Source organism: Hermetia illucens, chromosome 3 (genome assembly GCF_905115235.1).
Source record: "Hermetia illucens chromosome 3, iHerIll2.2.curated.20191125, whole genome shotgun sequence".
In the NCBI taxonomy this organism is placed as follows: domain Eukaryota; kingdom Metazoa; phylum Arthropoda; class Insecta; order Diptera; family Stratiomyidae; genus Hermetia; species Hermetia illucens.
The window spans coordinates 167,093,958-167,118,160 of NC_051851.1; the positions used below are offsets into that span (position 1 = coordinate 167,093,958).

Genomic DNA, 24,203 nt, shown 5'->3' on the forward strand with positions numbered 1-24,203 from the left:
GATTATATAGTCAATCCCCAACACTTAAGTACCTTAGATCGCAACTAAACTGTAACATGAGCTTTTTCGAGCAAATCAAATCAGTATAACAAGGTCTGACAAGATTAGGAAGACACCATTCCCTGATTTAGTGCTCTGCAATGGGATGGTGGTATACGACGCCGATCCCATCTTTTTTCTTGTGGTAGGTGGATGGGATTCGTTAGAAACTTTACACAGATATAGTAGGGCTCCCCCCGGGTCAAATTTGTCGGAAAGATGCTGAAGCAAGCTGATATATGAGGTCAGACCAAAAAATTCCAGGACTTTCCACCTTAACGTTGATAGTTCGTTTTTTAATGGGAACTTTCCTGAGTAATCTCCGTTTTGGTTTGTTGCTCTAATCTTCCCCAAACTGATTGTCCAGCTGTTTTAATGACGTCTGTATTTCGTGTTCCGCGTTTTTTGTCATTGACGTAGAGGAGGAGCAACGTCTTTGCTTGAAATTTTGCGTTAAATGAGGCAAATCGTTCACGGGAACTTTTCAAATGCTGCAGCCTTGGGTGATGAACTGATAAGTCGTTCATTGTGTCACGAGTGGTTTAATCGGTCCAAGGAAGGCAAAACATCAGAATTGGAGATGAGAAGGGTTACAGCCAAGTTCATTCCACGACTGATGACAAAGGATCAGAAAACGCATCACCTAGAAGTTTGTCAGCACCTCTTGGAAATGGTCAATGCTAATGGAAACTATTTGAAAACCATCATTACATGTAACGAGTCTTGGGTTCATGGCTACGACGTGGAAACCAGTCATCCCAGTGGAAGTCAAACAATCCACCAAGACCAAAAAAAGCTCGCCAGCTGAGATCAACCATTAAAGTGATGCTCACTATTTTCTTCGAATCAAAGGGTGTCATCCATCATGAATTCCTCCCACAAGGTGAGACAATCAATCGTTATTGAAACCTTTAAACCCTGAGAACTGTACGCCAAAAGACTCGTCGGAAGAGGCTAGCATTCAGGGCAACAGGCCAACAACTTTCAGCCATAAACAGGTTTTTTTCACCACGAAAACGGCCTTGTCACACCGCGCTCCCTATTCGTGAGTTTTTTTGCCAAAAACTCGATGACAACCCTTCTCCATCCCCCATATTTTCCTGACTTGGCTCCGTGTGACTTCTGGCTGTTCCCAAAACTGAAGTACCTAATGAAAGGACAGCGGTTTCAGACGATAGAGGAGATTAAGGAAAAAATGCTGGAACCACTGAACGACATCCATGAAACAGAGTTTTCCAGATGCACTCGCACCCAAAGGAAGTATTATGAAGGGGATCAATTAGAACAATTGTAAATATTTGTTATAAAGACTTATTGATAAGGTCCTGGAACTTTATGCTGCCTAAAACGTTCGGGTTCTTGTTCTTACGAAGAAGGTGGTAAGGGTTCTTTGAACTGACAACTTCCTCCCTCCTTTCTCTTACCTTTGATAAAAGTAATTCCCTGACTTGAGGCTCCCTAAGGCGAGAGAACATTAGGGATCACTAGAAGTAATATATCACGCCCTCTGATAACGGGGAGTTGTTGAAGAAAAAAACAGTACTTTCTAATTTCTGAAATCAATCAGAACCTAACGTAAACGTGGCCAATATAAATCCCTTCAAGACTGATACTACTGAAATTAACTATTAATTTGCATCATTCATCAGCCTCAATCAAGTTAATGGTTATCGTTACCTCTTCAAGTTCTTTGGTACCTTTCAGTAACTTTCTCTCATTATTTCGAAATACTCTCAGAACAGAACTTCGTCACCTTTCAGACATATCACCTGGCACAATATCCTCCTCATCCCAACTATAAGGGAAGAAAATCTGATCCTTAACCAAAATCCGATTAACCATGGAATTGATTCAATTGGTCCTATCCCTATGGCACTTGACTAAATCCTGTGGCTTAGTTTCGAGTAGCTGAAAGTGAGTGATGCGTTAGAGTAGGTAATTCAATTATCCTTCAAGTAAGAGTTGAGCATATTCCCCCGACCCCTTTGCCATTGGTAATTCCACTACCACCATTCGCCCGCATAGGTTAGTTTGAGCAAGCATTTAGCTACTATTATCACAATGTGTCCCACTAGAGTGCTATGTTGGAAAGTATCACGTTACTTGACGGTAAAGTTTCTTGTTTCATAGACACACCACCCAAATCCTTGTGTATGTACATATAAATATCTAAATGTCCTATATATATGCTACCCTTTAGTGGTTATCACTCTTGTAAATAATCAACCCCAAATTTTTATTTTGCTTATTTTTGCCGACCGAACGCCACTCCGTATATATTTGTCCATAAAACAGGATTGGTGGGACGAAAAATTGCCAGAGGGGGGTGTAATCAGCTGCCTAAGTGTAATACCGAAAGTTCTACTGGCAGGAGCCATTACATTAATGGACGAAGCATACTATAAACTGGCTGTTTGGCTAAACGACAAAGGTAAGTGCCCTCAGTGAACGCTACACACATCAAAGGGTGCGGCGTCTGAATGGGTGGAAAGGTCAGCACTTATTCCTCTCCTGATTCCTCTAGAGAACTATCGACTGCAATCGAAGTATGAGAACCATCTAATAGCGAAAGTCGCCCTGTTTCAATTTGTTAACTCGTTCCTGTCGTTATTCTACATAGCGTTCTATTTACGGGATCAGGAGAAGCTGAAGGAGGTAATGCAATAGAGTGTTCATAGGCATGACTTATTCACTGGTTCAAGGATTTCCTATAGCAATTAGCCGGATTATTAATTTCACGACAAATTATCGGTAACCTGCGGGAGTCAGCACTACCATACGTCGTGGAGCAATGGCGCTTGGCAAAGTTGAGCTTCAAGATGTGGGGAGCGTTGAGTCCTACACAGGAGACACAAGCAGCCCTTGGGACGGCGGCGAATAATTCAACGGAGTCAGTAGACCAGCCAAGTAGCGGACCAAATCCGAAGAGGAGTATTGGCCAGGCAGAAATTGAGAGTTCATTATATAAGGTGGGTTGGTTATCAATTATTATTTATTGCCCTGCTCTGCTGCTAATGTGAAAAGTTAGCAACAAGCAGTTAGGGTTGACTGATTTTTGGATTCAACCAATTTAACTGATTCCTACAAAGTTTGTTTTACTTCCTTTTTCCTGAAGGAAACTATTAATAGCTCTCCCACTTTTCCTTACAGTACGACGGAACCTTTTCCGACCACCTTGAAATGCTCGTCCAAATGGGATATGTTGTCCTATTTTCGGCAGCATTTCCTTTGGCCGGACTATGTGCTCTGGCCAACAATTTGCTGGAAATTCGCTCGGATGCATTCAAATTGGCACATGTCCATCAACGACCCTTCGGGCAACGAGTCGCGAATATTGGAACATGGCAGAATGCATTGAGTATATTGAGTTTGGCTGCAGTAATCGTTAATTGTGCCCTAATAGGACTGTCGGGACAAGTATCCAGATTATGGCCGGGACTGACAACCACACAAACAATAATTCTAATTGTTGCATTGGAGGTATGGACAGATTTGATGTGAAATTGCATGTTACAATTTTTGAATCTTTATCCGTTATCAATAGATACATATCCATCTTTTGTTCTGCATTTTCAGCATGTTATGCTAGGACTCCGCTCAGCATTAACGTGGCTCCTTCCTGAACTCCCATCATGGCTAGCGGCCGAAATTGCTCGGGCTGAACACTGTCGTCGTGAAATGCAATGTAAAGGGCCATCGCCCCGAGCAACACCCCCTTCACCACCGTCTACGACATCGATGTCGCAACAGGAGCAAATGACTCCAGATATTGCGACAACAAACGATCAATCAATAGAAAGCCAATTAGCCGAGGACATAATTTATGAACCAGGAAGTCCGGCCCTTGGAAGTCCTTTGTTGCAACAACACTTCGATGATCTTTCATTGCAACGGAGTAGTATAGAGGCTGAAGTTAATATAAAAGAGGATAAAGACGTATCACCAGATTCTCCACCGTCACAGGTAAGTAGATGGATTTGCTTTGATTTTACAATCAATGATTTCATCATGAGGACATAGTTCTTTTGAACTACCAAGAAAGCTTTGACATCAATCAATAATATAATGCGACTGCGAAATTAAATTTCCATTTAAAAGGCGGTGTGCCAACTGATGGCGGTGGGGAGTCCATTAGAGTCGTAGAAAGTTTGAAAAAGCTACATAAATCGAGATAGGTTCTGCTATGTTGTAGGAAAGGAGGTTAAAAGAGGGTAATTAGAACGGGAAATCCCCTACGGAGAAGCCTTTTTAAGGTTTTGTTTGCAAAACAAAACCTTATTAAAATCGCTTCAATGTCTGTCTGTCTGTCCGTCTGTCCGTCTGTCGTTTTCTGTTTTTTTTGCCCGATGGATGCTCCTGCCACACGGTTATGTGGGACTCTTACCCACTAAAATCACCTCCTTCTCCTTCCACTCTCCCCGCGGGACTCCCATTTGGTATTACGTCGCGGGGCTGTATCAGAATTTATTCTGTGCTCATGTTAATATTCGTGTTGCTCTAGCGTTCATTATTTCGGATGACTTCTTCCTGCCTAAGCTTCTTTGCGATGGCTGCAATCACTTTTTCGACTTCGGTCCATATCCTCTTGCCTTTCACCATAAGTTGCATGATATTTTCGGGTGTAAAGTGCCCCCCGGTTGTAGCTTCTAATGTAGCCCTTTGGGCTTCGAATCTGGGGCAGTGAAAAGACATGCGTCCTCTGGAATATCTGGACACTTTGGGTAATATGGCGAATCATCACGCCCAAATCGATACAGATATGCTCGATAGCCTCCGTGTCCGCTCAAGAATTGAGTTAGGTCGAAACCTACTTCGCCGTGAGATCACTCGATCCATTTCCAGATATCCCATATGATTTTCTGAGTCCAACGGCCTTTTTCTGACTCGTCCCACTTCTCTTGCCATTCCGCGACAGTTTCAGCTCGTGCGAACTGTCGCCGACGGGCAGGAGATTCTCCGGTGAGGTACGTTCGATCGTAAAGTCGTTTTATTTTTTTCGCCATGATTTCAACCGCGACCATTCCTGCTATCACGCAAGCTGCTTCATTGGATATTGTTCTGTAAGCGCAACATGTTCGGAGTACACTTATGCGACACCCAGCTCCAATCTTTCTCTTATTTACTATATTTTCCAGTGCATCTGACCATACTGGGGTTGCATGCAGTAGGATCGAACTGATCCCCTTCGAAATAAGGAGTCGACGGCTCGGCCTTGGGCCATCTATATTTGGTGGCATTCTCGCAACCAGCGCTCCGATGTTATATGCCTTGGTTGCTGCACCCTCCACATGCAATCTGAAATTTAACCTCTGGTCAATCATTACACCTAAGTACTTAAGTGCAGACTTGGAATGAATTGTTTGCGTTTCAACTTTAATCTTCATGGAAGTGCACTTTCTCCGCTTGGTAATAAGTACTACTTCCGTCTTATGCCTCCGAATCATAGTGGGAATTCTCACTGGTCATTGTCGGTAGGGAAGCTAGGGATATCTACGGGCACTGCCTGCAGGTTCTGTGAGGAGGAGGACGAAACCTCTATGCATGTCCTGGGACAGTGTCCGGCACTTGTGCAAAGTAGGTTGATATATCTGGGAGAACACTTAATACCAGATGCAAAGCTGAAACTTCTGGAAGTGGGGAACATACTAAAGTTCCTAACGGTTACAGGCCTGCTTGAGATACTATGATCAACAGGTACACTATAACCAGTAAAAGGGGCACAATAGTTCTTCAAGGACGCGGTGCGACTTTCCCTTAACAGGATAATAATAATAGGTCCGTCTTATGTTCTGCGAGCTGCAGACCAGCATTCTCTAACCAGGATTCTCGACAGTTTGACTTCTTCGAGAAGGCGTGCAACAACCGTCACACCAATATCGTCTGCGAATCCAATGGAGGCCACACCAGTAGGAAGATTTAGGGTCAGTACCTCGTTATACATAATAATCCACAAGAGTGGCCCTAGGACAGACCCTTGTGGAACTCCGCATGTCGTATATTATAGTTTTATTCTGTCATCTGATTCGCAGCACAGAATCCTATGGATTAGGAAGTCGGCAACGATACGCACAAGGTACTTCGCCACGCCTAAGTTGATTAAGGACTCAAGTATCTTGCTCCATCTAGCGGAATTGAAGGCATTCTTCACATCAAGTGTAATCACTGCACAACATTTGCCCTCGTCAAGTGCGGTCTTAGCTGTCTTAGCTACTAGGACAAGTGCATCGGTTGTGCTACATGAGACTGGTTAAGAAAGCAAGGACTTAGGAGACGAGAGGACGTAAGAAGGAAGGACATAGAAAAGAACGCTCTAAAGGATGCTGAGTGCTTTGTGGCACGTTAATGGAAAGGGATCCCGCTGATTATCGTCAGGGCTGTGTTTCGGCCTTTGAAATTCGCCTTTCGAAAGTTAAACTAGGTAGACTAGCCCCCCCCCCCCCCCCCCCCAAATATGTATCAAATCTATACATGCGGCCTCAACATGTAAACTCAATTTGTATCAGATTGATACATATGTTTTGTACGTGTTAAGTGATTTCTAAAGAGCATAGGAAGGTTAAAGTCCACACAGAAAAGGAAGAAAGGAGAACAATATGGTTAAGACTTCCGATAATTCGTATAGGTCAGGGGATCTGAGTTAGGGGAAATAAACGCAGAATATAATAAAAGAACATGCGTTCCACGGAATTACTATCTTAAACTACCCCTATTTATATCGTGACTTTTTAGCTCTACTAATTGCGTTATAATTAATTTTCTAAGCCTACCCATGTTTCCCCCCCCCCCCTAATCACGTTATAATTAATTTGCCGATCCTACCCATATTTCTCCCTACTTTTTGTTCTTTATTACCTGTTGCATACCTTTTTTACCGGAGTCGTTGCAAAGTTTCCTTCATCGTGATTTAAGGTTACCTGCCTCCCTTCTTTGATGATATATATGCTTTCCACTGCATCTAAAAGGTGGGGTTTCTGCACCCGCTTTATAACATCCACATTGTCCATGGTAAAGGCATGTCCTTTTTGCACCAAATGCCTTGCAACCATTGAATTGATGTTTCGAGGGTCCTCGCTTTTTATTTGTTGTACTCTCTTATGAGTTCCAACACATGCAGCGGAAAGCATATATATCATCAAAGAAGGGAGGCAGGTAACCTTAAATCACGATGAAGGAAACTGTGCAACGACCCTGGTAAAAAAGGTAACGGTAAACCTATAGCAACGCAGAGAACGATACCAGCAACTTCGCACCACACATTTTTCCAAAAAATGGCTGCCTATAATTGCATGATCCACGGACTGATCACATACCCTTTTTCAGAATACGGTTTCAATAAGGAACGACAGTATATTATTAACACCGCTATTAAGAATAGGTATAACCCTCAGACTATTAAGAAATTGATTAGAAGGAAGGAATAGGCATGCTTATACAACGGGGATCTACCGAATAACGTGCAACGACTGAAATAAAATATACATAGGACAAACTAAACGCCTGATAACGAACACATCAAAGAAATGGTAAGTAGTGTTCGGAAACAAAAGTCGTGCACAAGATCATCAGTGGCAGCGCGCATAGTCCAGAAAGCCCGTATCGAAAACACTTTCCTGCCCCGTTAAAAGGCTAAAGTCTTCACTAAAGTTCAGAACGAATTTTAAAGAGCGCAACTTCATGGAGCTTTAAGACGACAAGGCCAGCAGATTCCTTTGGATATTTCTGGTTTGAGTGACAGAAAATATCTACCATGGTAAGCTCGTTCATCGGACGTCAGCGACATCGGCGCAATCAGTCGGTTGAAAAATAAAGTGCAGAAGATTTGCCGAGCCTATGCCATCCCTATGAAATACCCGTAGTTGAAATTTTGCTTACACTGAAATATAATCTTTCTGTTGTATGCAATCGATTGTGACAGTATGAAGGAGGACAATCCAGACCTGTTCAGGATGCAAAGTACGTAAGGAACCAAGGGTTTTTTTTAGATCACTCAAGACAATGCAGTTTTTGGTGCCGAAAGTAAAAAAATAACGATGTGGACCTTGGTGTTTACCCACCTAGCATGCTGATCATATTGGATTTACAACCTGAGAAGGCACTCGCCATTTTCCTGCCTATATATTCCGAGGGTGTTACCGATGAGAAAACTTGATGAACCGTAAATAACTCGAAGAACTTGACGGGCCCTGGTCTAGATCGCATGCCGATTTTCTGGTACAAGAAGTTCTTTAGTATTCACTGTTGGTTGGCATATAGTGTAAATCAGATTACCCGACCGAAGGAGTTTCCACCCGTTCTTACTACAAAGTTCTAAAAAGGACCACGTGCAGGAACCCACAGATACTAGAGCGATTTCGCGCTTGCCCCTCTACAATATGTCCAGTGTTAGTGAAAGAATCAATACGAACTTCCAGAGTCTTGCCTTGGCAATTGTAAGACAAGCAATTGGAGGCGAAAGAAATTTGATCAGATGCTATATCTATTACGTCAAGGCCTTTGATATCGTCACGGCTAATAGATGTCCTTACACCTCGATGTTCATCTTGCCGAGACAAAGAGGGAAATCTGATTTCCGACAGAATGGGCATATTAGAGCGATGGGTTGAGTATTTTGATGAGCTACTGAACAACCAGAACATCGGCAAGTTGGAGGTCCCGACAACTGAAGACGACGGACAAATACTGCCACCACCAAGTTTAGGAGAAATAGTCCGTGCAATTCATCGGCTAAAAAATCATAAGTCGCTAGGAGCCGATGGAATTACAGCCAAATTGGTTACCAGTTACACCAAGTGGTTCATCAACTTGTGCTCAAGGTATGGGACAGCGAATCAATGCCTGACGATTGGCAACGAGGCATTATCTGTCTCATACATAAAAAAGGAGATATCACAGAGTGCAGCAATTATAGAGGTATCACGTTGCTGAGTATCATCTATAAGATATTCTCCGCTATCTTGCTAGGTCGGATAGCCCCATACGCCCAGAACATCATTGGCCCATACCAAAAAGGTTTCACTCCAGACAAATCAGCAACAGATCAGATTTTCTCTGTGCGGCAAGCGATGGAAAAACTGTTGGAATATGGACAAACTGCACACGGCCATGAGAGAATTTGGTACCCCGATGAAAGTTAAAAGGCTGAATAGGCTGGCCCTTACCAATGTGCGAGGCCAGATAAAAGCAGCAGGATCACTCTCAAGACCATTCGACATCAACAATGGTCTACGACAAGGGGATGTCCTATCATGCGTCCTCTTTAACCTGGTCCTCGAGGAAGTGATCCGTGATGCTGAGGTAAATGCAAGAGGTACGACCCTCTTCAAGTCCACCCAACTACTGGCCTATGCTGACGATATCGACATCATGGGAAAAACCACCCGAGACGTACAAACTGCCTTCATCCAGATCGAGCAGGCGGCAATTGAGGCGAGATCTTGGGCTGCACATCAATGAAGGCAAGACAAAGTATATGGTGGCAACGTCAGTACTGAGAACCAACCAACCAACAACATCAAAGCGCACTGGTCAAATAGGAAGAATACGGGTAGGAGAATACAACTTTGAGACCGTTGATAATTTCTCCTATCTAGGTTCGAAAATCACAACCGATAACAGCTACGATGATGAAATCTGCGCACGGTTGTTGTCAGCCAACAGAGCCTATTTCATCTTACAGATACTGTTCCGCTCGAAACGTCTCACCATAGGGTTAAAGCTCTTACTGTACAAGACTATGATCTTGCCAGTCCTCATGTATTCCTCGGAAACTTAGGTTTTTAGCAAGAAGAATTGCGAACTCTTTGCTGCGTTCGAGAGAAGAAACCTCCGAAGAATTTTTGGCCCCCTTCATGAGGATGGACGATTCCGTAGCCTACACAATGACGAAATCTATGAACAATACCATGACCGTCCGGTTATTCATAAAATCTGGCTCAATAGGTTACGGTGGGCGGGTCATTTAATTCGTATAGATGAGGACGATCCAGCCCGGAAAGTCTATAAGATCAATATCTATGGTAGAAAAAGAAGAGGAGGCAGACCCTGCCTACGATGGAGCGATGGCGTAGGTCAGGACGCCAGACAGCTTTTAGGGATATCGAATTGGTGGACCTCGGCGGAAAACCGGGATGTCTGGAGTTCCTTATTGAGGCAGGCCTAGACCGAATACCGGTTGTTGCGCCGTTGATGATGATGATATTTCGAGGGTGTTACCGATGAGGAGAATCGGCGAACCGTAAATATCTCGAAAAACTTGAGGGGCCCTGGTCTAGATTGCATACGGCTTTTCTGGTACAAGAAGTTCTTTAGTATTTACTGTGGGTTGGCATGTAGTGTAAATCAGATGATTACCCGACCGAAGGAGTTTCCACCCATTCTTACTACAGAGTCCTAAAAAGGAGACCGTACAGGAACCCACAGATACTAGAGCGATTTCGCGCTTGCCAATCCTCTACAATATGTCCTGTATTAGTGGAAGAATCAATACGAACTTCCAGAGTCTTGCCGTGGCAATTGTAAGACAAGCAACTAGAGGCGAAAGAAATTTGATCAGTTACTATATCCAAAGTTGCTATGTCAAAGCCTTTGATACCGTCCTGGCTAATCAATGTCTTATGTCTGTATCGTATTGATCCGAAACTAGTAAAGCTTTGGTGACAGTATATCCTAATTTTGACTTTATATTTTCTAAAATTGACCTATTTCAAATGGCCAATATAGTATATTTAGTATATTTAGATGTGTCTATATCTATTGCTCTTGACAGATAGAGAAATTAGTGGTAATTGATAGTATTGGCATTATTATTATAACATTCGTTATGAATGGAGAACCCAAAGTCCCAACATAAGTTGAGCACTCGAATTGATGAAATCATTGAAAGTGTTTCAGTAATTTAATTAAACTTATTTTTGTAAATAACAACATAAGATGTAGCTTAAATTACCTTTTTTGAAACCTTTATCAAATAAGTTGGAACGAATACAAACAATCTAATATTGGTGATAGCTTGAAGTTGTACCTTTCAATGTCTTCCTGTATTCATTCCAACTCTGACAATCTTATAAAATTTTCTCAAATATGGTTTAATTCCTCAATATATTAAATAATTTTTAATGTAATATACTATTTTCTTTCTATTTTATTCCAATTTATATTGTAGATCAGTACAGTATCAGTAAGACCCGTTCATGAAACAACACAATCACTAGCACCATCGTCAAATGTTGGTGTTTCCATGCAAAACCTTCCACTAGAAATTCCACCGTATTCTGGGTATGATTGTACTCAAATAATAATAATTTTGTGTACAAGTTAAATAGAAAAATACCAAATACAATAATTAATTACTTTCCAATTGCATAATACTTTTAATACTTTTTTCTACTAACTTACAACGCCTTTTACATTACAACCAATTTATCAATTTGAAATTTTTCAAATCTTATTTCTGCATAAAATTTAAAGATTGTTTGACACATTTTCAAATCTATTCAGAATTTTGAATTAGTTATGGTTTTTTTTTTCTATTTTTCTATTTCAATATTTCTATTTCTCTTCTTCCAAGTTTGGCTACAAAATTTTAAAATATTTTTTGGTTGTTGATTGGAATTTTGTAATGACAGACTTTGAGTTTGCAAGCATTGATACATAGTTCTTTGCAAAAATTATTATTAAAAATGTTAGAATTTTGATAATAATTGCTAGAAATGATGGAATGGGATTATCTGCTAATTAGAATTTATACTTGGTCTATGAGGCTGGAGGTTCGAAGCAACTGGCTTAGTTAACAAATAATTATGCTATCAGCTTTTGTGATTCATTCAATCAATCAATTGTATCTGAGCCCTGAGTAATCATTTCTAGCTAAACACAAAGTAGATTACAATATACAATACAAAAAACTCGTACAAATGCACACTCCCTCCAAAATCCCACACTACAAACTTATTCAAAACAAAACCCATGAAGATAGATGAAAGAAAAAAAAAAGATACTTTCATATAAAGAAAAGCTGATATACCTATTTTAGCGCATGTAAAAGTTGCAAGCAGAAAATGAAAATACCAGTAATACCTTCATTCCGAGGACATTCAGTCAGAAATCTTAGCTCAAATGCTAATTTGCACGCTTTTTCCGGGTAATTTGATATTAAAAAAAAAACAAACATTTTGATGTTGTCTCCATAATTTAAATGTTTTTATTTAAAGATTTATTTGAAAGTTTTGTACGACTTCCAGTATTGCATTTTTGAATGGTATTTATTAGAATGCTTCGAATCAAATTCAAATTAGCATGCATATAACGAATTTATAACATTTTTCTTCCTTTTTTCATATTATCTAAATGTGTAACAATTTAAAATAAAATACAAATTGGCACGCAAATTTAAATGTTAGTCATATTAAATCTTTTTGAGAGATGAATTCCGTAAGATTTTATTAAATATAATTTTTTTTCTGTGCATGGATAGGGCTTCATCAAGTGCAATGGCCCTATCGCAATCGATAAAGGGAATGCACATACCAGAAATACCACCGTTTCGTAAGAAATCCTACGATGAACCGCCAACTGTATCCAGTCCAAGTTCAAGTGATATTGTAAAAAAGATACGAAAGAACTCATCACCGCCAAAAATTTTCGAAATTCCACCATATAAACCGAGAAAATCCACCGAGTGGACACCGCAACCTAGTCACGTAAGTAAATTAGTAATCGTAGTATTCAGTATTTAAAAGTAATCCTTGCACTATTGATTGGCAAATAAGTGAGAGAGTTGTGAATATAATAGAATAATTCACAGAAATTTTTTGCCAAAAATAATTGATATCAACAAATAGATATGTATATATGTGTGATTGATATTTGAGATAATAGACCCTGACCTTAGTGCCGTAAACCTGTGTTTGGAAGATATGTCTTTTCACTGTTAATACGACATTTACAAAGATACAGTCAAATGCCTATGACCGGATCTGGATTCGATTTCGGGGCCATGTATCAAGTGGTTAACACTCAACCAACTTTGACTACGCACAGTCAAAAGGTTTATATCCTTCGTTCTTATTAAGGTTTTGTTGTCTGTCTGTCCGTCTGTCCATCTGTTTGTCTTTCGTTTTGTCGTTGGAAGGTGGAAAAGTTCAAGACCAACCACTGGCTCCTATCATACAGTTATGTAAAACTTTTACTCACTAAAACCACCTCCTTCTCTTTCACTTACCCCGCGGGGCTGTTATTTCGGTATTACCTCGCAGAGAGGATCAGTTACGAATTGCGGCTCGTGTCTTTATTTATTACTTTCTTCCCCTTCTTCAGCAAATTGTGCATCGCCTTCACTAATTTTCCCACCGTCCTGCAAGTCTTTCCAGAGGCTGGCATGTGTTCCACCGTATTCTCGGGTGACAACAGTGCCCTGGAGTCAATTTCCACCTCCGACCTGTGTGCGGGGAACCTCAGGCAATTAAAAACAATATGCTCCTCATCGTCTGGAATCATCACACATGTCGGGCAATATGGAGAGTCACGCCCAAAACGATAAAGGTATGCACGGTACCTTCCGTGTCCGCTTAAGAATTAAGTTAGGTCATAGCTAACTTCACCGTGTCTTCGTTTGATCTAGTTTGAGACATAAGGGATAATCCTCCGAGTCCAGCCTCCTTTAGGTGAATTATACCACCTTTTCGACACTCCAAAATAACTTCACTTCCTACTGATTGTCTATAATATGTATAGGACTCGCCAATTGCATAGGTTGGGTCATAGAGGTGTCGCCCCTCATTCGCTAAGACGTCGATGGGGTCCACTTCGAGATAGGGAGCCGACGACTTTACTTACATTCTGTAGCATTTTTGCCAACGATGTTACAACTCCGGATATCTTTGTTTCAAAATTTTCTGGATGCGGCTTAAATTTCAGTTTTTGATCAATCATGGCTCTTAGGTATTTAGGCGTTGGTTGTGAATGTATGATGTGATCGCCAATCCTGATCTTTATCGACGTTTGCTTTCCTCGCTTGGTGATCAAAACTACCTCGGTTTTATGCTCTGCGAGCACCAGATCAGCGTATTGCAGCCAAGATCTGATTTCGAAAATTGCCTCGTTTGTGAGGAATTCGATCTCCTTAATATCTGGGAGCACGATAGCCACTCCAATACCGTCTGCGAAACCAATGGCTGTCACTTCTCTGGGCATTCATTGATGGCGGGCCAGACCAACTCAATAGAAGGGAGCGAACCACATCTGCTAAACCACTTCGGTCACACTGCTCCCAGAGCAGATGCAGCGTCTGTTGAATTGCCTCTGCCCTAGATGGAACGTTAGTTGTCTTTCAAAAACCGTCATGCATTATTGTCCACAGGAGAGGACCAATTTATGTGTAACCCGTCAGTTTATTCTACCCGTCTTAGATCCATCGTCTGTGTCGTAACACAATAGTCGCTCCCAGAGGAATTTTATGACTGTGCACACCATGTATTTGGGAGTGCCTAATTTGTCTATAGCCGCAATTTTGCAGTATTGAAGGCATTCTTCACATCGTGAGTAACTATCGCGCAAGACTTATTGGTCCTTTGCAATTTTCATCACCGTACTGAGCGCAGTGACTATTATGTCCTGGTGGTTTAACGTGAGTGCTTGTCATGTTGACTTAATTCCACAGTCTTCTTAAGACACGGATTGACTTTGTGACCACAATCAGAACGCCGCAGAGATTAGCAACAACGATACCAGTATATACTGAGTGCATGGCTCAGTTTATTCATATTCGTAGTTTATTCACATTGTTAGATGCAAGACTTTAAGTAGGTCTTTACCAAGCTTTAAAGTACGGCAGCTTTGATGAAACACCACGTTTGAGGCTCGATGAAACTCCCACTAGGAAGTCAATCGCTATAACGGAGCTGAACGCACATGAGAAAGAAATTCCTCTGCGACTTGTGAATTCAGGGGCTATCTCGGCTCTCTTGTATCAGTATACCCCTGTTAAGGTATCGTGATCTAAGGCCAGATGAGTCCCCGTGCAGATTCGGGTCTCGTCGCCCTGATTAGGTGTTTGAAACACTTGCCTACTGCATCACGGCTAGTAAACCATCGTGAGTGCAGCGTTTCCCGGTGCCACCATATAGAGGTGCTCCTCGGCGAGTTTGGTTTGACTGAAAGGGTTGCTGTCCGGTCTTCTTCACCGCCCTCTCAGAGCCTTTCTGAATCTGAACTGCCTATCTGAGAGACCACTCTACCTTTCTGTGATCGGTACAAGCCTATTGAAAATTACTCGTTCGAATAGTTTGGCGCATATAAGCATATAAGATGAAGGATCACCCAAAAGTTTATTTGGCTTCGGGATTAGCACAAACTTCTGTTTCCTCCGTTTTTTCGGTAAAATCCCTTCTTTGAAGGATATCGTAAATGTTTATGATATGTGCAGCAAATCAAGGTTGGTTATCGGTGGTGAGCGCTTACCGTGGATTGACGGCATGTGTGCCTTGTATGCACCTCCTCATGGGTTGGAGTCCACCTTTTTGGATGGCCTCTTGAACTGTTCAGTTTCACTTCTAGAGATGACTGCTTGCAGTTCTTTCCTTACCTCGGTCATTTGGTTGTACAATTCTTCAGACTCTGGTCGGTTCCTGCTATTTTGGCTGTATCTCCTTGCTTTAAAGTAAACTTTGCGAAGTTCTTCAATTTCGGCATTCCACCAGCTGGGCTATCGTTTCTTGCTTTCTGTATCCTTTCAACAACCTGCGTCAATTTTCTTCCTGCATTTCCCATCGGCATCGTCTCCTGCAATAGTATTTTTTCAAACGTTTGCTTACCAAGTTTCTTGTATGTCCAAACCACTGCTACAGCTTTCTTAATATGTGTTTCTCCTGTTCTAAGTTCCGTCTGGTAGGTGATGCCCTGATGGTTACTGTGTGTGTACTGCTGGCTCACCTGCCATTGGAGATCCCTAGATACTGTGTCGCTGACCACCCCAAGGTCTATCATTGATCCCCTCCAAAATGGCTAAACCGATTCGAACGCAATTTGGTGGACTGATGCGAGCTATGAAACCCCACAGATACAGTCAGTGACATAAATTTAGGTGGAGTTTAAAACGGGGCTCCCAAAATTTTTCACCGTATATAATCATAAGTAAGTACTTTCCGAAGCTGATTTAATTTTTTGACATAAAAAGCAAAGTGTGCGAGTAAAGAACTAAAATGTGCAAACTTAAAGTGCGTATACTCATTGATACAAGCACATTTTCCTTAAACCAATGACCACGGCGCCGGCTTTCTCTGCTGTGAGGGATCTGTCAGTGTACCAAGTAATCAGTTACTAGTTTAAGCCGTATGTCACAGCTACGTTCACCTACTTTTGCCATCTTACTCCAACGTGGCTCAAACTTTTTATCGAAATGAAACCAAGTTGTAATGTTATCCTTTGGTATGAATAATTCGGGGTACCGAACACGAATCTTTAGACAGGAGAGCGTAACCATGGACCTGTATTCCAGTATTTGTTAACTCGTCCAGGAGTTTGTCTGCTACCACACTCCACATAGGGGTTGATAGTACCCCATAGGACCTTGAGTAGTATTTATGACATCTCGCATCTCGAACGCTCGTTGGATGTCCAAAAACGCAAACAATACTACTAACTACAATTTCCTTCGTTTCTGTAGCGTCCCGTAATGCATCCTTTCGCTGATATAGCGCAGTTGACCCTCTTGTCCAGTAGGCATACTGGCATGGATGTAGAGGATTGCGTATTAGAACATTAGTTCTAACAAAATCGCCTATGACCATCTCCACCGTCTTAAGTACGAACGACGTCAGGCAAATTGGTCAGAAAGATTTAGGGCGAAAAATATCCTTTTTACCCACTTTCGGAATAAAGACCACTCCACTCCACTTCCATGCCCTTGGTATATACCACAAGGCGATGCTGCCGTTGATCACCCTTAGAAGATACTCTAAGATGATTTCTAGGCCTCTCTGTAGTAATGCTGGAAGATGCCATCTACTCCGGATGATTTCTGTGGTTCAAAATTTCCCACTGCCGACTATATTCTAGCTTCCAAGCATCTCCTGTTTTGCCAGTTTCCAGTTTCCTTTCTTCGCCTTTTGTTCATTATTGGGGTGTCAAGCAGAATGTTGTTGCCTTCCGGCGTGGGGTAGGGCCCCGAGAAACGAGTTCTAAGAAGCAGATGAACTCTGTTCTCTTCATTCTCGATAAATGTCCCATATTCCTTCTTTAAGCAGACCCTGCGGAAAATGGAGCCATGGCGTAGGTCAGCACGCCAGACAGCGTTTAGGGATATCGAATTGGTGGACCTCGGCGCAAAACCGAGATGTCTGGAGTTCCTTATTAAGGCAGACCTAAATTGGATACCGGTTGTTGCGCCGTTGATGATAATGAAACAGACAGAAGATATTGCCTTGTCTTTGGCTATACCTTTGCTTTTGCTGAAGGAGGGTGTCGGATGAGCCGTCTATATCGGATCACAGAATAATCAAATTCAACATTGAAAGCAGCAGGAGAGCAGGCGGAACTCCTATGCAGCGCACCTGAGCAACAACATGGCTCATCTACAAAGGAGCGTTGATATCAAAAGCGAACTACAACTGGAAATAGTGGCGGATGGCATCAACAAAGTTGTCATTTACACATATGAGACCAGCTGTCCGGCTAAGGCAATTAAGCCATGAAGGATTGTAGCCTGGTGGAACAAAAACCTAGCCAGAAAGAGAACAGAAGTCCGAAAACTCTTTAACTGGATAAAACAAACCGAAGACTGGCCGAGGTTCAAAAATGTACTGACTGCAAATAGCAACGCGATCAGGGAAGCAAAGTTGAACAGCTTCGGGGAATTCTGTGAATTATAATACATCAGCCGCAGTAGCGCGAAGATCGTTGAATAAGTCAGATCTTACAGCCAACTGTTCATTTTGCTGGCATACTTTCGAGTTCATCAATTTAACCACGATAAATTCCATTTTGGTTGGAATTGGTGGACCTCGGCGGGAAACCGGGGTGCCTGGAGTTCCCTACTAAGGGATTTCTAGACCAGATAGCGATTGATAATGATGAAATTCCATTTTCGCTAGGTGGTTCAATTACCAAAAATGTCAGGCGATGACGGCTTTACGGTTTCTTACCAGGGCGGAGGCAAATCGTTAGACGCTGCTTCACCTCTGCCCTGGGAGCGGCGTGACCGAAGCGGCTCGCAGATATTGAGTGCTGCTTCGGTCACGCTGCTCCCAGGGCAGAGGTGAAGCAGCGTCTGGCGATTTGCTTCTGCCTTGGTAAGAAACCGTAAAGCCGTCATCGCCTGACATTTTTGTAAAGTTTGGGTGCTAAGCCCTAAACGAGGGGTCCGTGGACCAAAAAAAGTGGGAGTATGTTGCTTCCCATTTGGTCCGGTCAGGCATTAAGTTGATGCGGACTTAGGATCCCAGAATTCTTAAAAAAATAGGTTCACTTAGCATTCGAATCTTTTTATTGAGGATCATAGTTAAGAGTGGCTTTTCCTCATAAGTTGCTAATATTCGTAGAAGGGGCGTTTTTTCTCAATATTTAGGATAGGATGTGACGAGTTAATGGAACAGAATTTATTTTTATTTTCGGTTGATGATACACTATTTACTCCCTTCAAATGGGACCAGTAGTTCTTCTAGCTTCAATATCGTTATCATTACCATGTTAGCAAGGCGCCAGTATAAGGAGGGACAAATTCATTATCTCTTGAGTCAACTTTTTGAAAAAAAATTGGGTATTGGCCAACTCAAAAACAGTGGAAGAGAGCATCTTTCCAATTAGCCGGTCTTCAAGTGGTCCAGAATCAGGACACCCTTAACCTCTTAAGAAACTTTTGCTCGTCGCAAAAGCGGGCATATGTTAAAATTTCAAACGAATGGTTCGAGGATATGAGGCTGGTCCAAACCACCTCAATAAAAACGACTTCATTAAACGAAGTACTGAATCCCTGAAATATTGGTTTAAACCTGAATTTTCAGATCTAGTTCCAATTCGCAAAAAGATCACGACCCTCTTTTTCTGATGTCCAGCTGAACTGATTGTCCGCATTTTGATGAAGTACTTAGGCAGACGTGATTATCTGACAAAACTGACTGAAACTGTGGGGTCGCATAAACTAGCACATATCAACCTGGGTTTTAAAACCAAAACATATCTAGATCAGGCCCTAACGTTGGTTCACGGGTGTGGTTAACGCGTTATGCCCACAAAGGGCTTCCTGTAGGAAAAAATTGGAACTGGAGATTTATTGTAAATCAAAATTATTTAAAAAATCCTTTATTGCTTGCGACTCATTACTTAACAAGTCGACTGAACTTTCCTTTGTGATGAGCATAGTTAAGGACCCATTGATAGCTAGTTCAGCCTCATTATTGTTGAGAAGTTTATAATGGTCCCTCGTAACGAATATAATCACTCGTTGTCCTGCAAGGGCAATTCCTGGTTCATCGCTTGGCCTTGATGGTTAAGTGTAATTACCTTGGACGCAAATCCTTAAGCGACCAACACTATATAAGAGTTCTGATGAAGGACAGTTGGTTCCCGAAATACAGTATATGCGATTTTCAACAACACGATTTTAACCAATAAAAGGAAATACTTTCTTCAACTCGTTTATTATTTTGACCAACGAAATTGTTAGCTGGGTGACGACAGCAGTTTTGCCGATTCCTTAGAGGTGAACTGAGTAATTTCCTTGCAAAGTTTTGTGGGACTTTTACCATTTTCAACACTGTTGAATTTGGTATTTACTTTCACCGTTTTGGATTAATCTATTTCCTTAATGAATCTGCAATGCTTCTTAGGTTGAGTTAGGGTACTCTCATTCGTCACTGTGACACTCTTTGAAACGCATCCCCCCGCAATCGGCGAAAGGGTTTTTAGTTAGAGGAGTTATTCTGGTTCGAACAAATTGAAGCCTAAAACAAAATTATTCTCTATTCTTCGTAATATTTCATTCTTGGTCCGGTCTTTCTGTTGCTGACGAATCTCTAAAGATAATTTTGTTTATTTCAAACTTTGCAATACAGGGTGAATATAATGCCAATCTATTACCGACCCATGGTCCTGAATGGATGAAAAGACTGAAGGGTGCAGATTCATCTACAATTCATAGAAGCATTGACTGTATTGCATCAAAGGTAAATAGCAATGTGTAAAAAGTGTTCATGTTAAATGTCTATTCGCGGATGGCTACTAGAAGAAGATACTCAGATAAGATAACATCAAAATTTTCCATTTAAATTGTCTAATAAGTTCCAGGAGTTTCGGCTTATCGGCGGGAAGGACGTCATCAGATAAATTAAGATTCTTCTGTAGCCATTTTAATGCGATTGTAAAGATTGTAAACTTCTTTGTTGTGTTCTGTAAATAAGTTCGTTGTTGATGTTGAATGCTTTCTTTATTCGGTTAATTATGTTAAATGTTAAAAATGATGAAATATCTTGAGGAAAAGTATACACTTATACACATTATGCTAATATATACATTCCATTGCTTACCATGTGGCGGGGGTCGTGGAGATCCTGCCCGTAAAACATTATCATTCATTCATTTGCCAGCTTCAAAAATCGATCTAATGAGCAAAGTTATAACTTTGTGAAAGGTCAATGGGTGTTGATGCTTTTCTGAGGTGTCCATTGTATAGTAGTTAGTGCAGAGAGACATGCCCAAAAGTGTATGTTTCTCAAAGCTTTAAATTCCAATTATAATTACAAAATATATGTAAAAGACGAAGAACCAGCCGACTAACCACAATTACCACTAATCCCCATCTGAATCAAACCATTTACGTATGTGTTGTTGTTTTTCACATGTGCACCACCATCACAACCGCGTGCTACACACACGTAAATCTGCATAAAAAAAAACTCTAATTCACCAATAAAAACTGTGCATAAAACCAACCACAATCAACGCACAACAAATTAGGAATTAGCAAGCAATTCAGAACCAGATATTTTAAAGCCCGCCCCATCGTGGAGCAACGTTGCCACCACCAGTACCGCCATCACAACCAAAGCGGAGCCCAGTTCGAGTGGATCAACATCTTCATCGGCCCAGAAGTCCCCCACAACCGATGACGAAGCCAAAGGTAGGAGATCTTAGTTGTTCAGATAAAAGATGCTTACCATGCTATGCTCACCTGTGTTACCTTTGAATTTCCATTCTTAGCTGCAGAGCTGGCCGCCAAGAAGTCACGACTGAAGCAGTCGCTGGTGAAACGTGCCCGATCAGTGGCTATATTTTCGCTGAAGCTGAAGGAGAGACGACAGAAAGAAGCCGAGAAAGTAGCCGCGATGGCTGTTGAACATGCTAAGGTAAGATAAAAGATACTATGGAAAGTAGTTTTAGGCAAATGTAACAATCTTTTATATCGACTTCAGATATTATCTGTAATTTTTTTCGAATTTGAGCTGCGATTCCTATGTAATATCTGCAGTGGCAAGTGGTTCGTAGTGAATACCACCTTGGGAAGTCAAAGAAGTAGACAATACTGCGATAGAGCTTGAGAATATTCAGTTTGATCACTTGTCTGAAACGAGTGCATTTAGTCGAAGTTAAATTGTTCTATTCGAAGAAGGGGTGAGGATTCTTTGTAAGCAGATTATTATCTTGTAGCCTCCTCCTTCTTCTGTAGCCTTTGTCACTTTCAAAGCGAAATCCGTACGAGATGGCTAAGTTATTGTATGTCCTATCAAAGTTCATTTCTGCAAAAATTCCAGTTCTAGTATTTAGTCGAAGGAGATAATCCACTAGGTGCACCTGATCGGGTCGTTCTTGAGGGTTTTTTAATCCTTAGGTGGTATGACCTCATCCTCAGTTTACTTCATTTCAGGGTTTCGGCTGTTTTAATCCGCTAAATATCCTGTAGTATCAATTTGCTATGCCTGTAGGCCCCTGCTGCATCCAATCGAATGCTTTCTTGCTTGAGCGCCCAGCCTCGCAATAATTTTCAGAGATGTGGCTTTGTTGATTCCAAATGCAGGCACTTTTTTTTGGGAGTAGGGTAGGTGAATGTTGGACTCCCGCAACAGCATGCTGTCGGACTACCAACTAAACACCTCCTTGTCATCAGAGAACTAGCCTGGAACCGTTTGACACATTACTTCGGGTTAGCCCTCCCGTTCTCGCGGCTTCGGGAGCCTTCAAGTCAGGAAATTCCTTTCACCAACGGGAGAGGAGGAGAGGAAGGGAGTTGTTGTTAGTTCAGGGAACCCCTTACCGCCCGAGTTCAACCTTCTTCGCAATAAGAAAAGCCCGAACCTAATGCGCAATACGATTCCAGCTGCCAGTGCTCTTCAGCATCTCTTTGACAATGTTGCCTAGAGAGAGCTTCCCTGAGTCTGCATAAAGCTGCAGACGAAAGCCGTCCCACCTCTCGCAAGAGAAAAAAGTGTGTTCAGCGTCGTCCGCCACTCGATTACAGAACACACAATGAGGAGATCACGTCTTCCCGATCCTGTACAGGCAAGACTGAAAATCTCCATGCCCACTTAGAAGTTGGGTGAGGAAGTGATCAATCTCACCGTGCGTTCTGTTCAACCACGGGTCTAACTTGTCGATGAACCGCGCATTCCATCTGCCCCTTGGCTCACTTTGCCAAGAAAGTTGCCACTCGATAAGGATGCGTTGACGTTCTTCATGGACAACATCACACATCACATCATTCCCGCGATCACCATTACAGCCGGTTCGGAGACGGTGCGATAAGCAAACACCACTCGCAAAGCTGCCCGCCTCTATACTTTAGCTAGGCGTTTCCGATGCGCCTCCTTGTCAAGGGCATCAGCCCATACCTCCGCACCATAGAGGAGAACCGACTGTGTTGCTCCCATAAGAAGACGTCTCCTAGTACATATAGGGCCCCCAACATTCGCCATTAACAAACTCAAGGCCGGAACTTTTGCGTCACCATCATCTAGATTCTAGCACGTTTATCTGGATCTTATCATTATGCCTTATTGCGAGGGGCAACGCTATTGCCTGACCATGATAGACCGTTTGTCATGTTGGCCGGAAGTAGCATCAATCCCCGATCAAGAAGTCGTCACAGAGCGTTCCTTGACATATGGATCTCCAGGTTCGGCATACCACTTCGGATAATCACAGATAAAAGAAGACAGTTTGAATCGAGGTTGTTTCAAGAACTCAGCAACTTGATCGATGCAACTCACATTAGAACTACATATTCAAAGACCTGGCAACAACAAGCGATGTCTTCATCTGTAACGATGGTCCAAAGAAAATACCCCGACATCCAGTGAGGGGTGATCAGTAGAACGGATAAGTTCTTTAAAATTGAAGTGGCCGGACTTGCCATTACAGCATCCATTGATCAGCTCAAGCCTGCTTACGCGATGGTCGACAATATCGAAGAGAAACCGATCTAGGACCAATAACAGGAAGCTTCCGTGGCAATGCCTACTCCCCAGAGAGACAGCCGAAAAGTCGTTCCAGTTCAACTACCTGAAGTGGCAAACCCGACGAAATCTGGCAGACAGATTAGATTTCCTGATCGTTAAAATGCATGACACCATGTTTATGACAACATCGTAACTAACATTCCACCAGACCATCACTGAAGCTCGTTGAACTCTTACTACTAGTTTTAAAGCTTCTTTTGACAATCGCGCATAAACTCTGCCATTTTGCTTATTAAGTGACTCTTCTATGGTGAACATTTTTTCTTTAGAAAAGGGGAATCGTTTGCTTGTTGCCTGCGTACTCTTGCAAAAGCCTTTTACCACCCTATTTTGTATTAAACCCTCTGTCAACTTTTATGATTTGCTGTGTCCTTACAGTAGGCGAATCCTCCAAAGAATTTTTGGTTCCCTACAGGAGGATAGACGTGAACAAAATCGGTCTCAAAAACCTGCTGTGGGCGAGTCAGCAATTTGTATGGATGAGGATGATTCAGCCCGGAAAGTCTATAGGGGCAACATCTACGGTGGAGGAGAAAGTTAGTGACCCCAAAATGAGGTTATTTTGATGTTACGAGAGAATAGAGAGAATATTGGACGAAAACCGCTTTGGGGGAAAATATGTGTGACGTCAATTTGAATCGCAGTAATGACAATCAGCCAAGACATCAAAATCAAACAAGTCGGAATACCGGAAGCTCGCGCTTCGGGTATAAAGGTTTTGTG

General features: G+C 42.0%; 1 protein-coding gene across 2 annotated transcripts in view; it reads left to right on the forward strand.

The window, feature by feature from the left end:
- Nucleotides 1–24,203, forward strand: part of LOC119651722 (anoctamin-8) — a 131,405-nt gene that overhangs the window by 92,528 nt on the left and 14,674 nt on the right. For both annotated transcript variants that reach the window (XM_038055444.1, XM_038055445.1), the window contains 11 exons: nucleotides 2,335–2,470; nucleotides 2,564–2,694; nucleotides 2,754–3,008; nucleotides 3,190–3,519; nucleotides 3,616–4,002; nucleotides 11,201–11,313; nucleotides 12,071–12,178; nucleotides 12,512–12,737; nucleotides 20,085–20,195; nucleotides 20,986–21,148; nucleotides 21,229–21,374. In XM_038055444.1, the coding sequence (XP_037911372.1) occupies nucleotides 2,335–2,470; nucleotides 2,564–2,694; nucleotides 2,754–3,008; nucleotides 3,190–3,519; nucleotides 3,616–4,002; nucleotides 11,201–11,313; nucleotides 12,071–12,178; nucleotides 12,512–12,737; nucleotides 20,085–20,195; nucleotides 20,986–21,148; nucleotides 21,229–21,374 (2,106 nt within the window). The remainder of the gene's footprint in view (nucleotides 1–2,334; nucleotides 2,471–2,563; nucleotides 2,695–2,753; nucleotides 3,009–3,189; nucleotides 3,520–3,615; nucleotides 4,003–11,200; nucleotides 11,314–12,070; nucleotides 12,179–12,511; nucleotides 12,738–20,084; nucleotides 20,196–20,985; nucleotides 21,149–21,228; nucleotides 21,375–24,203) is intronic.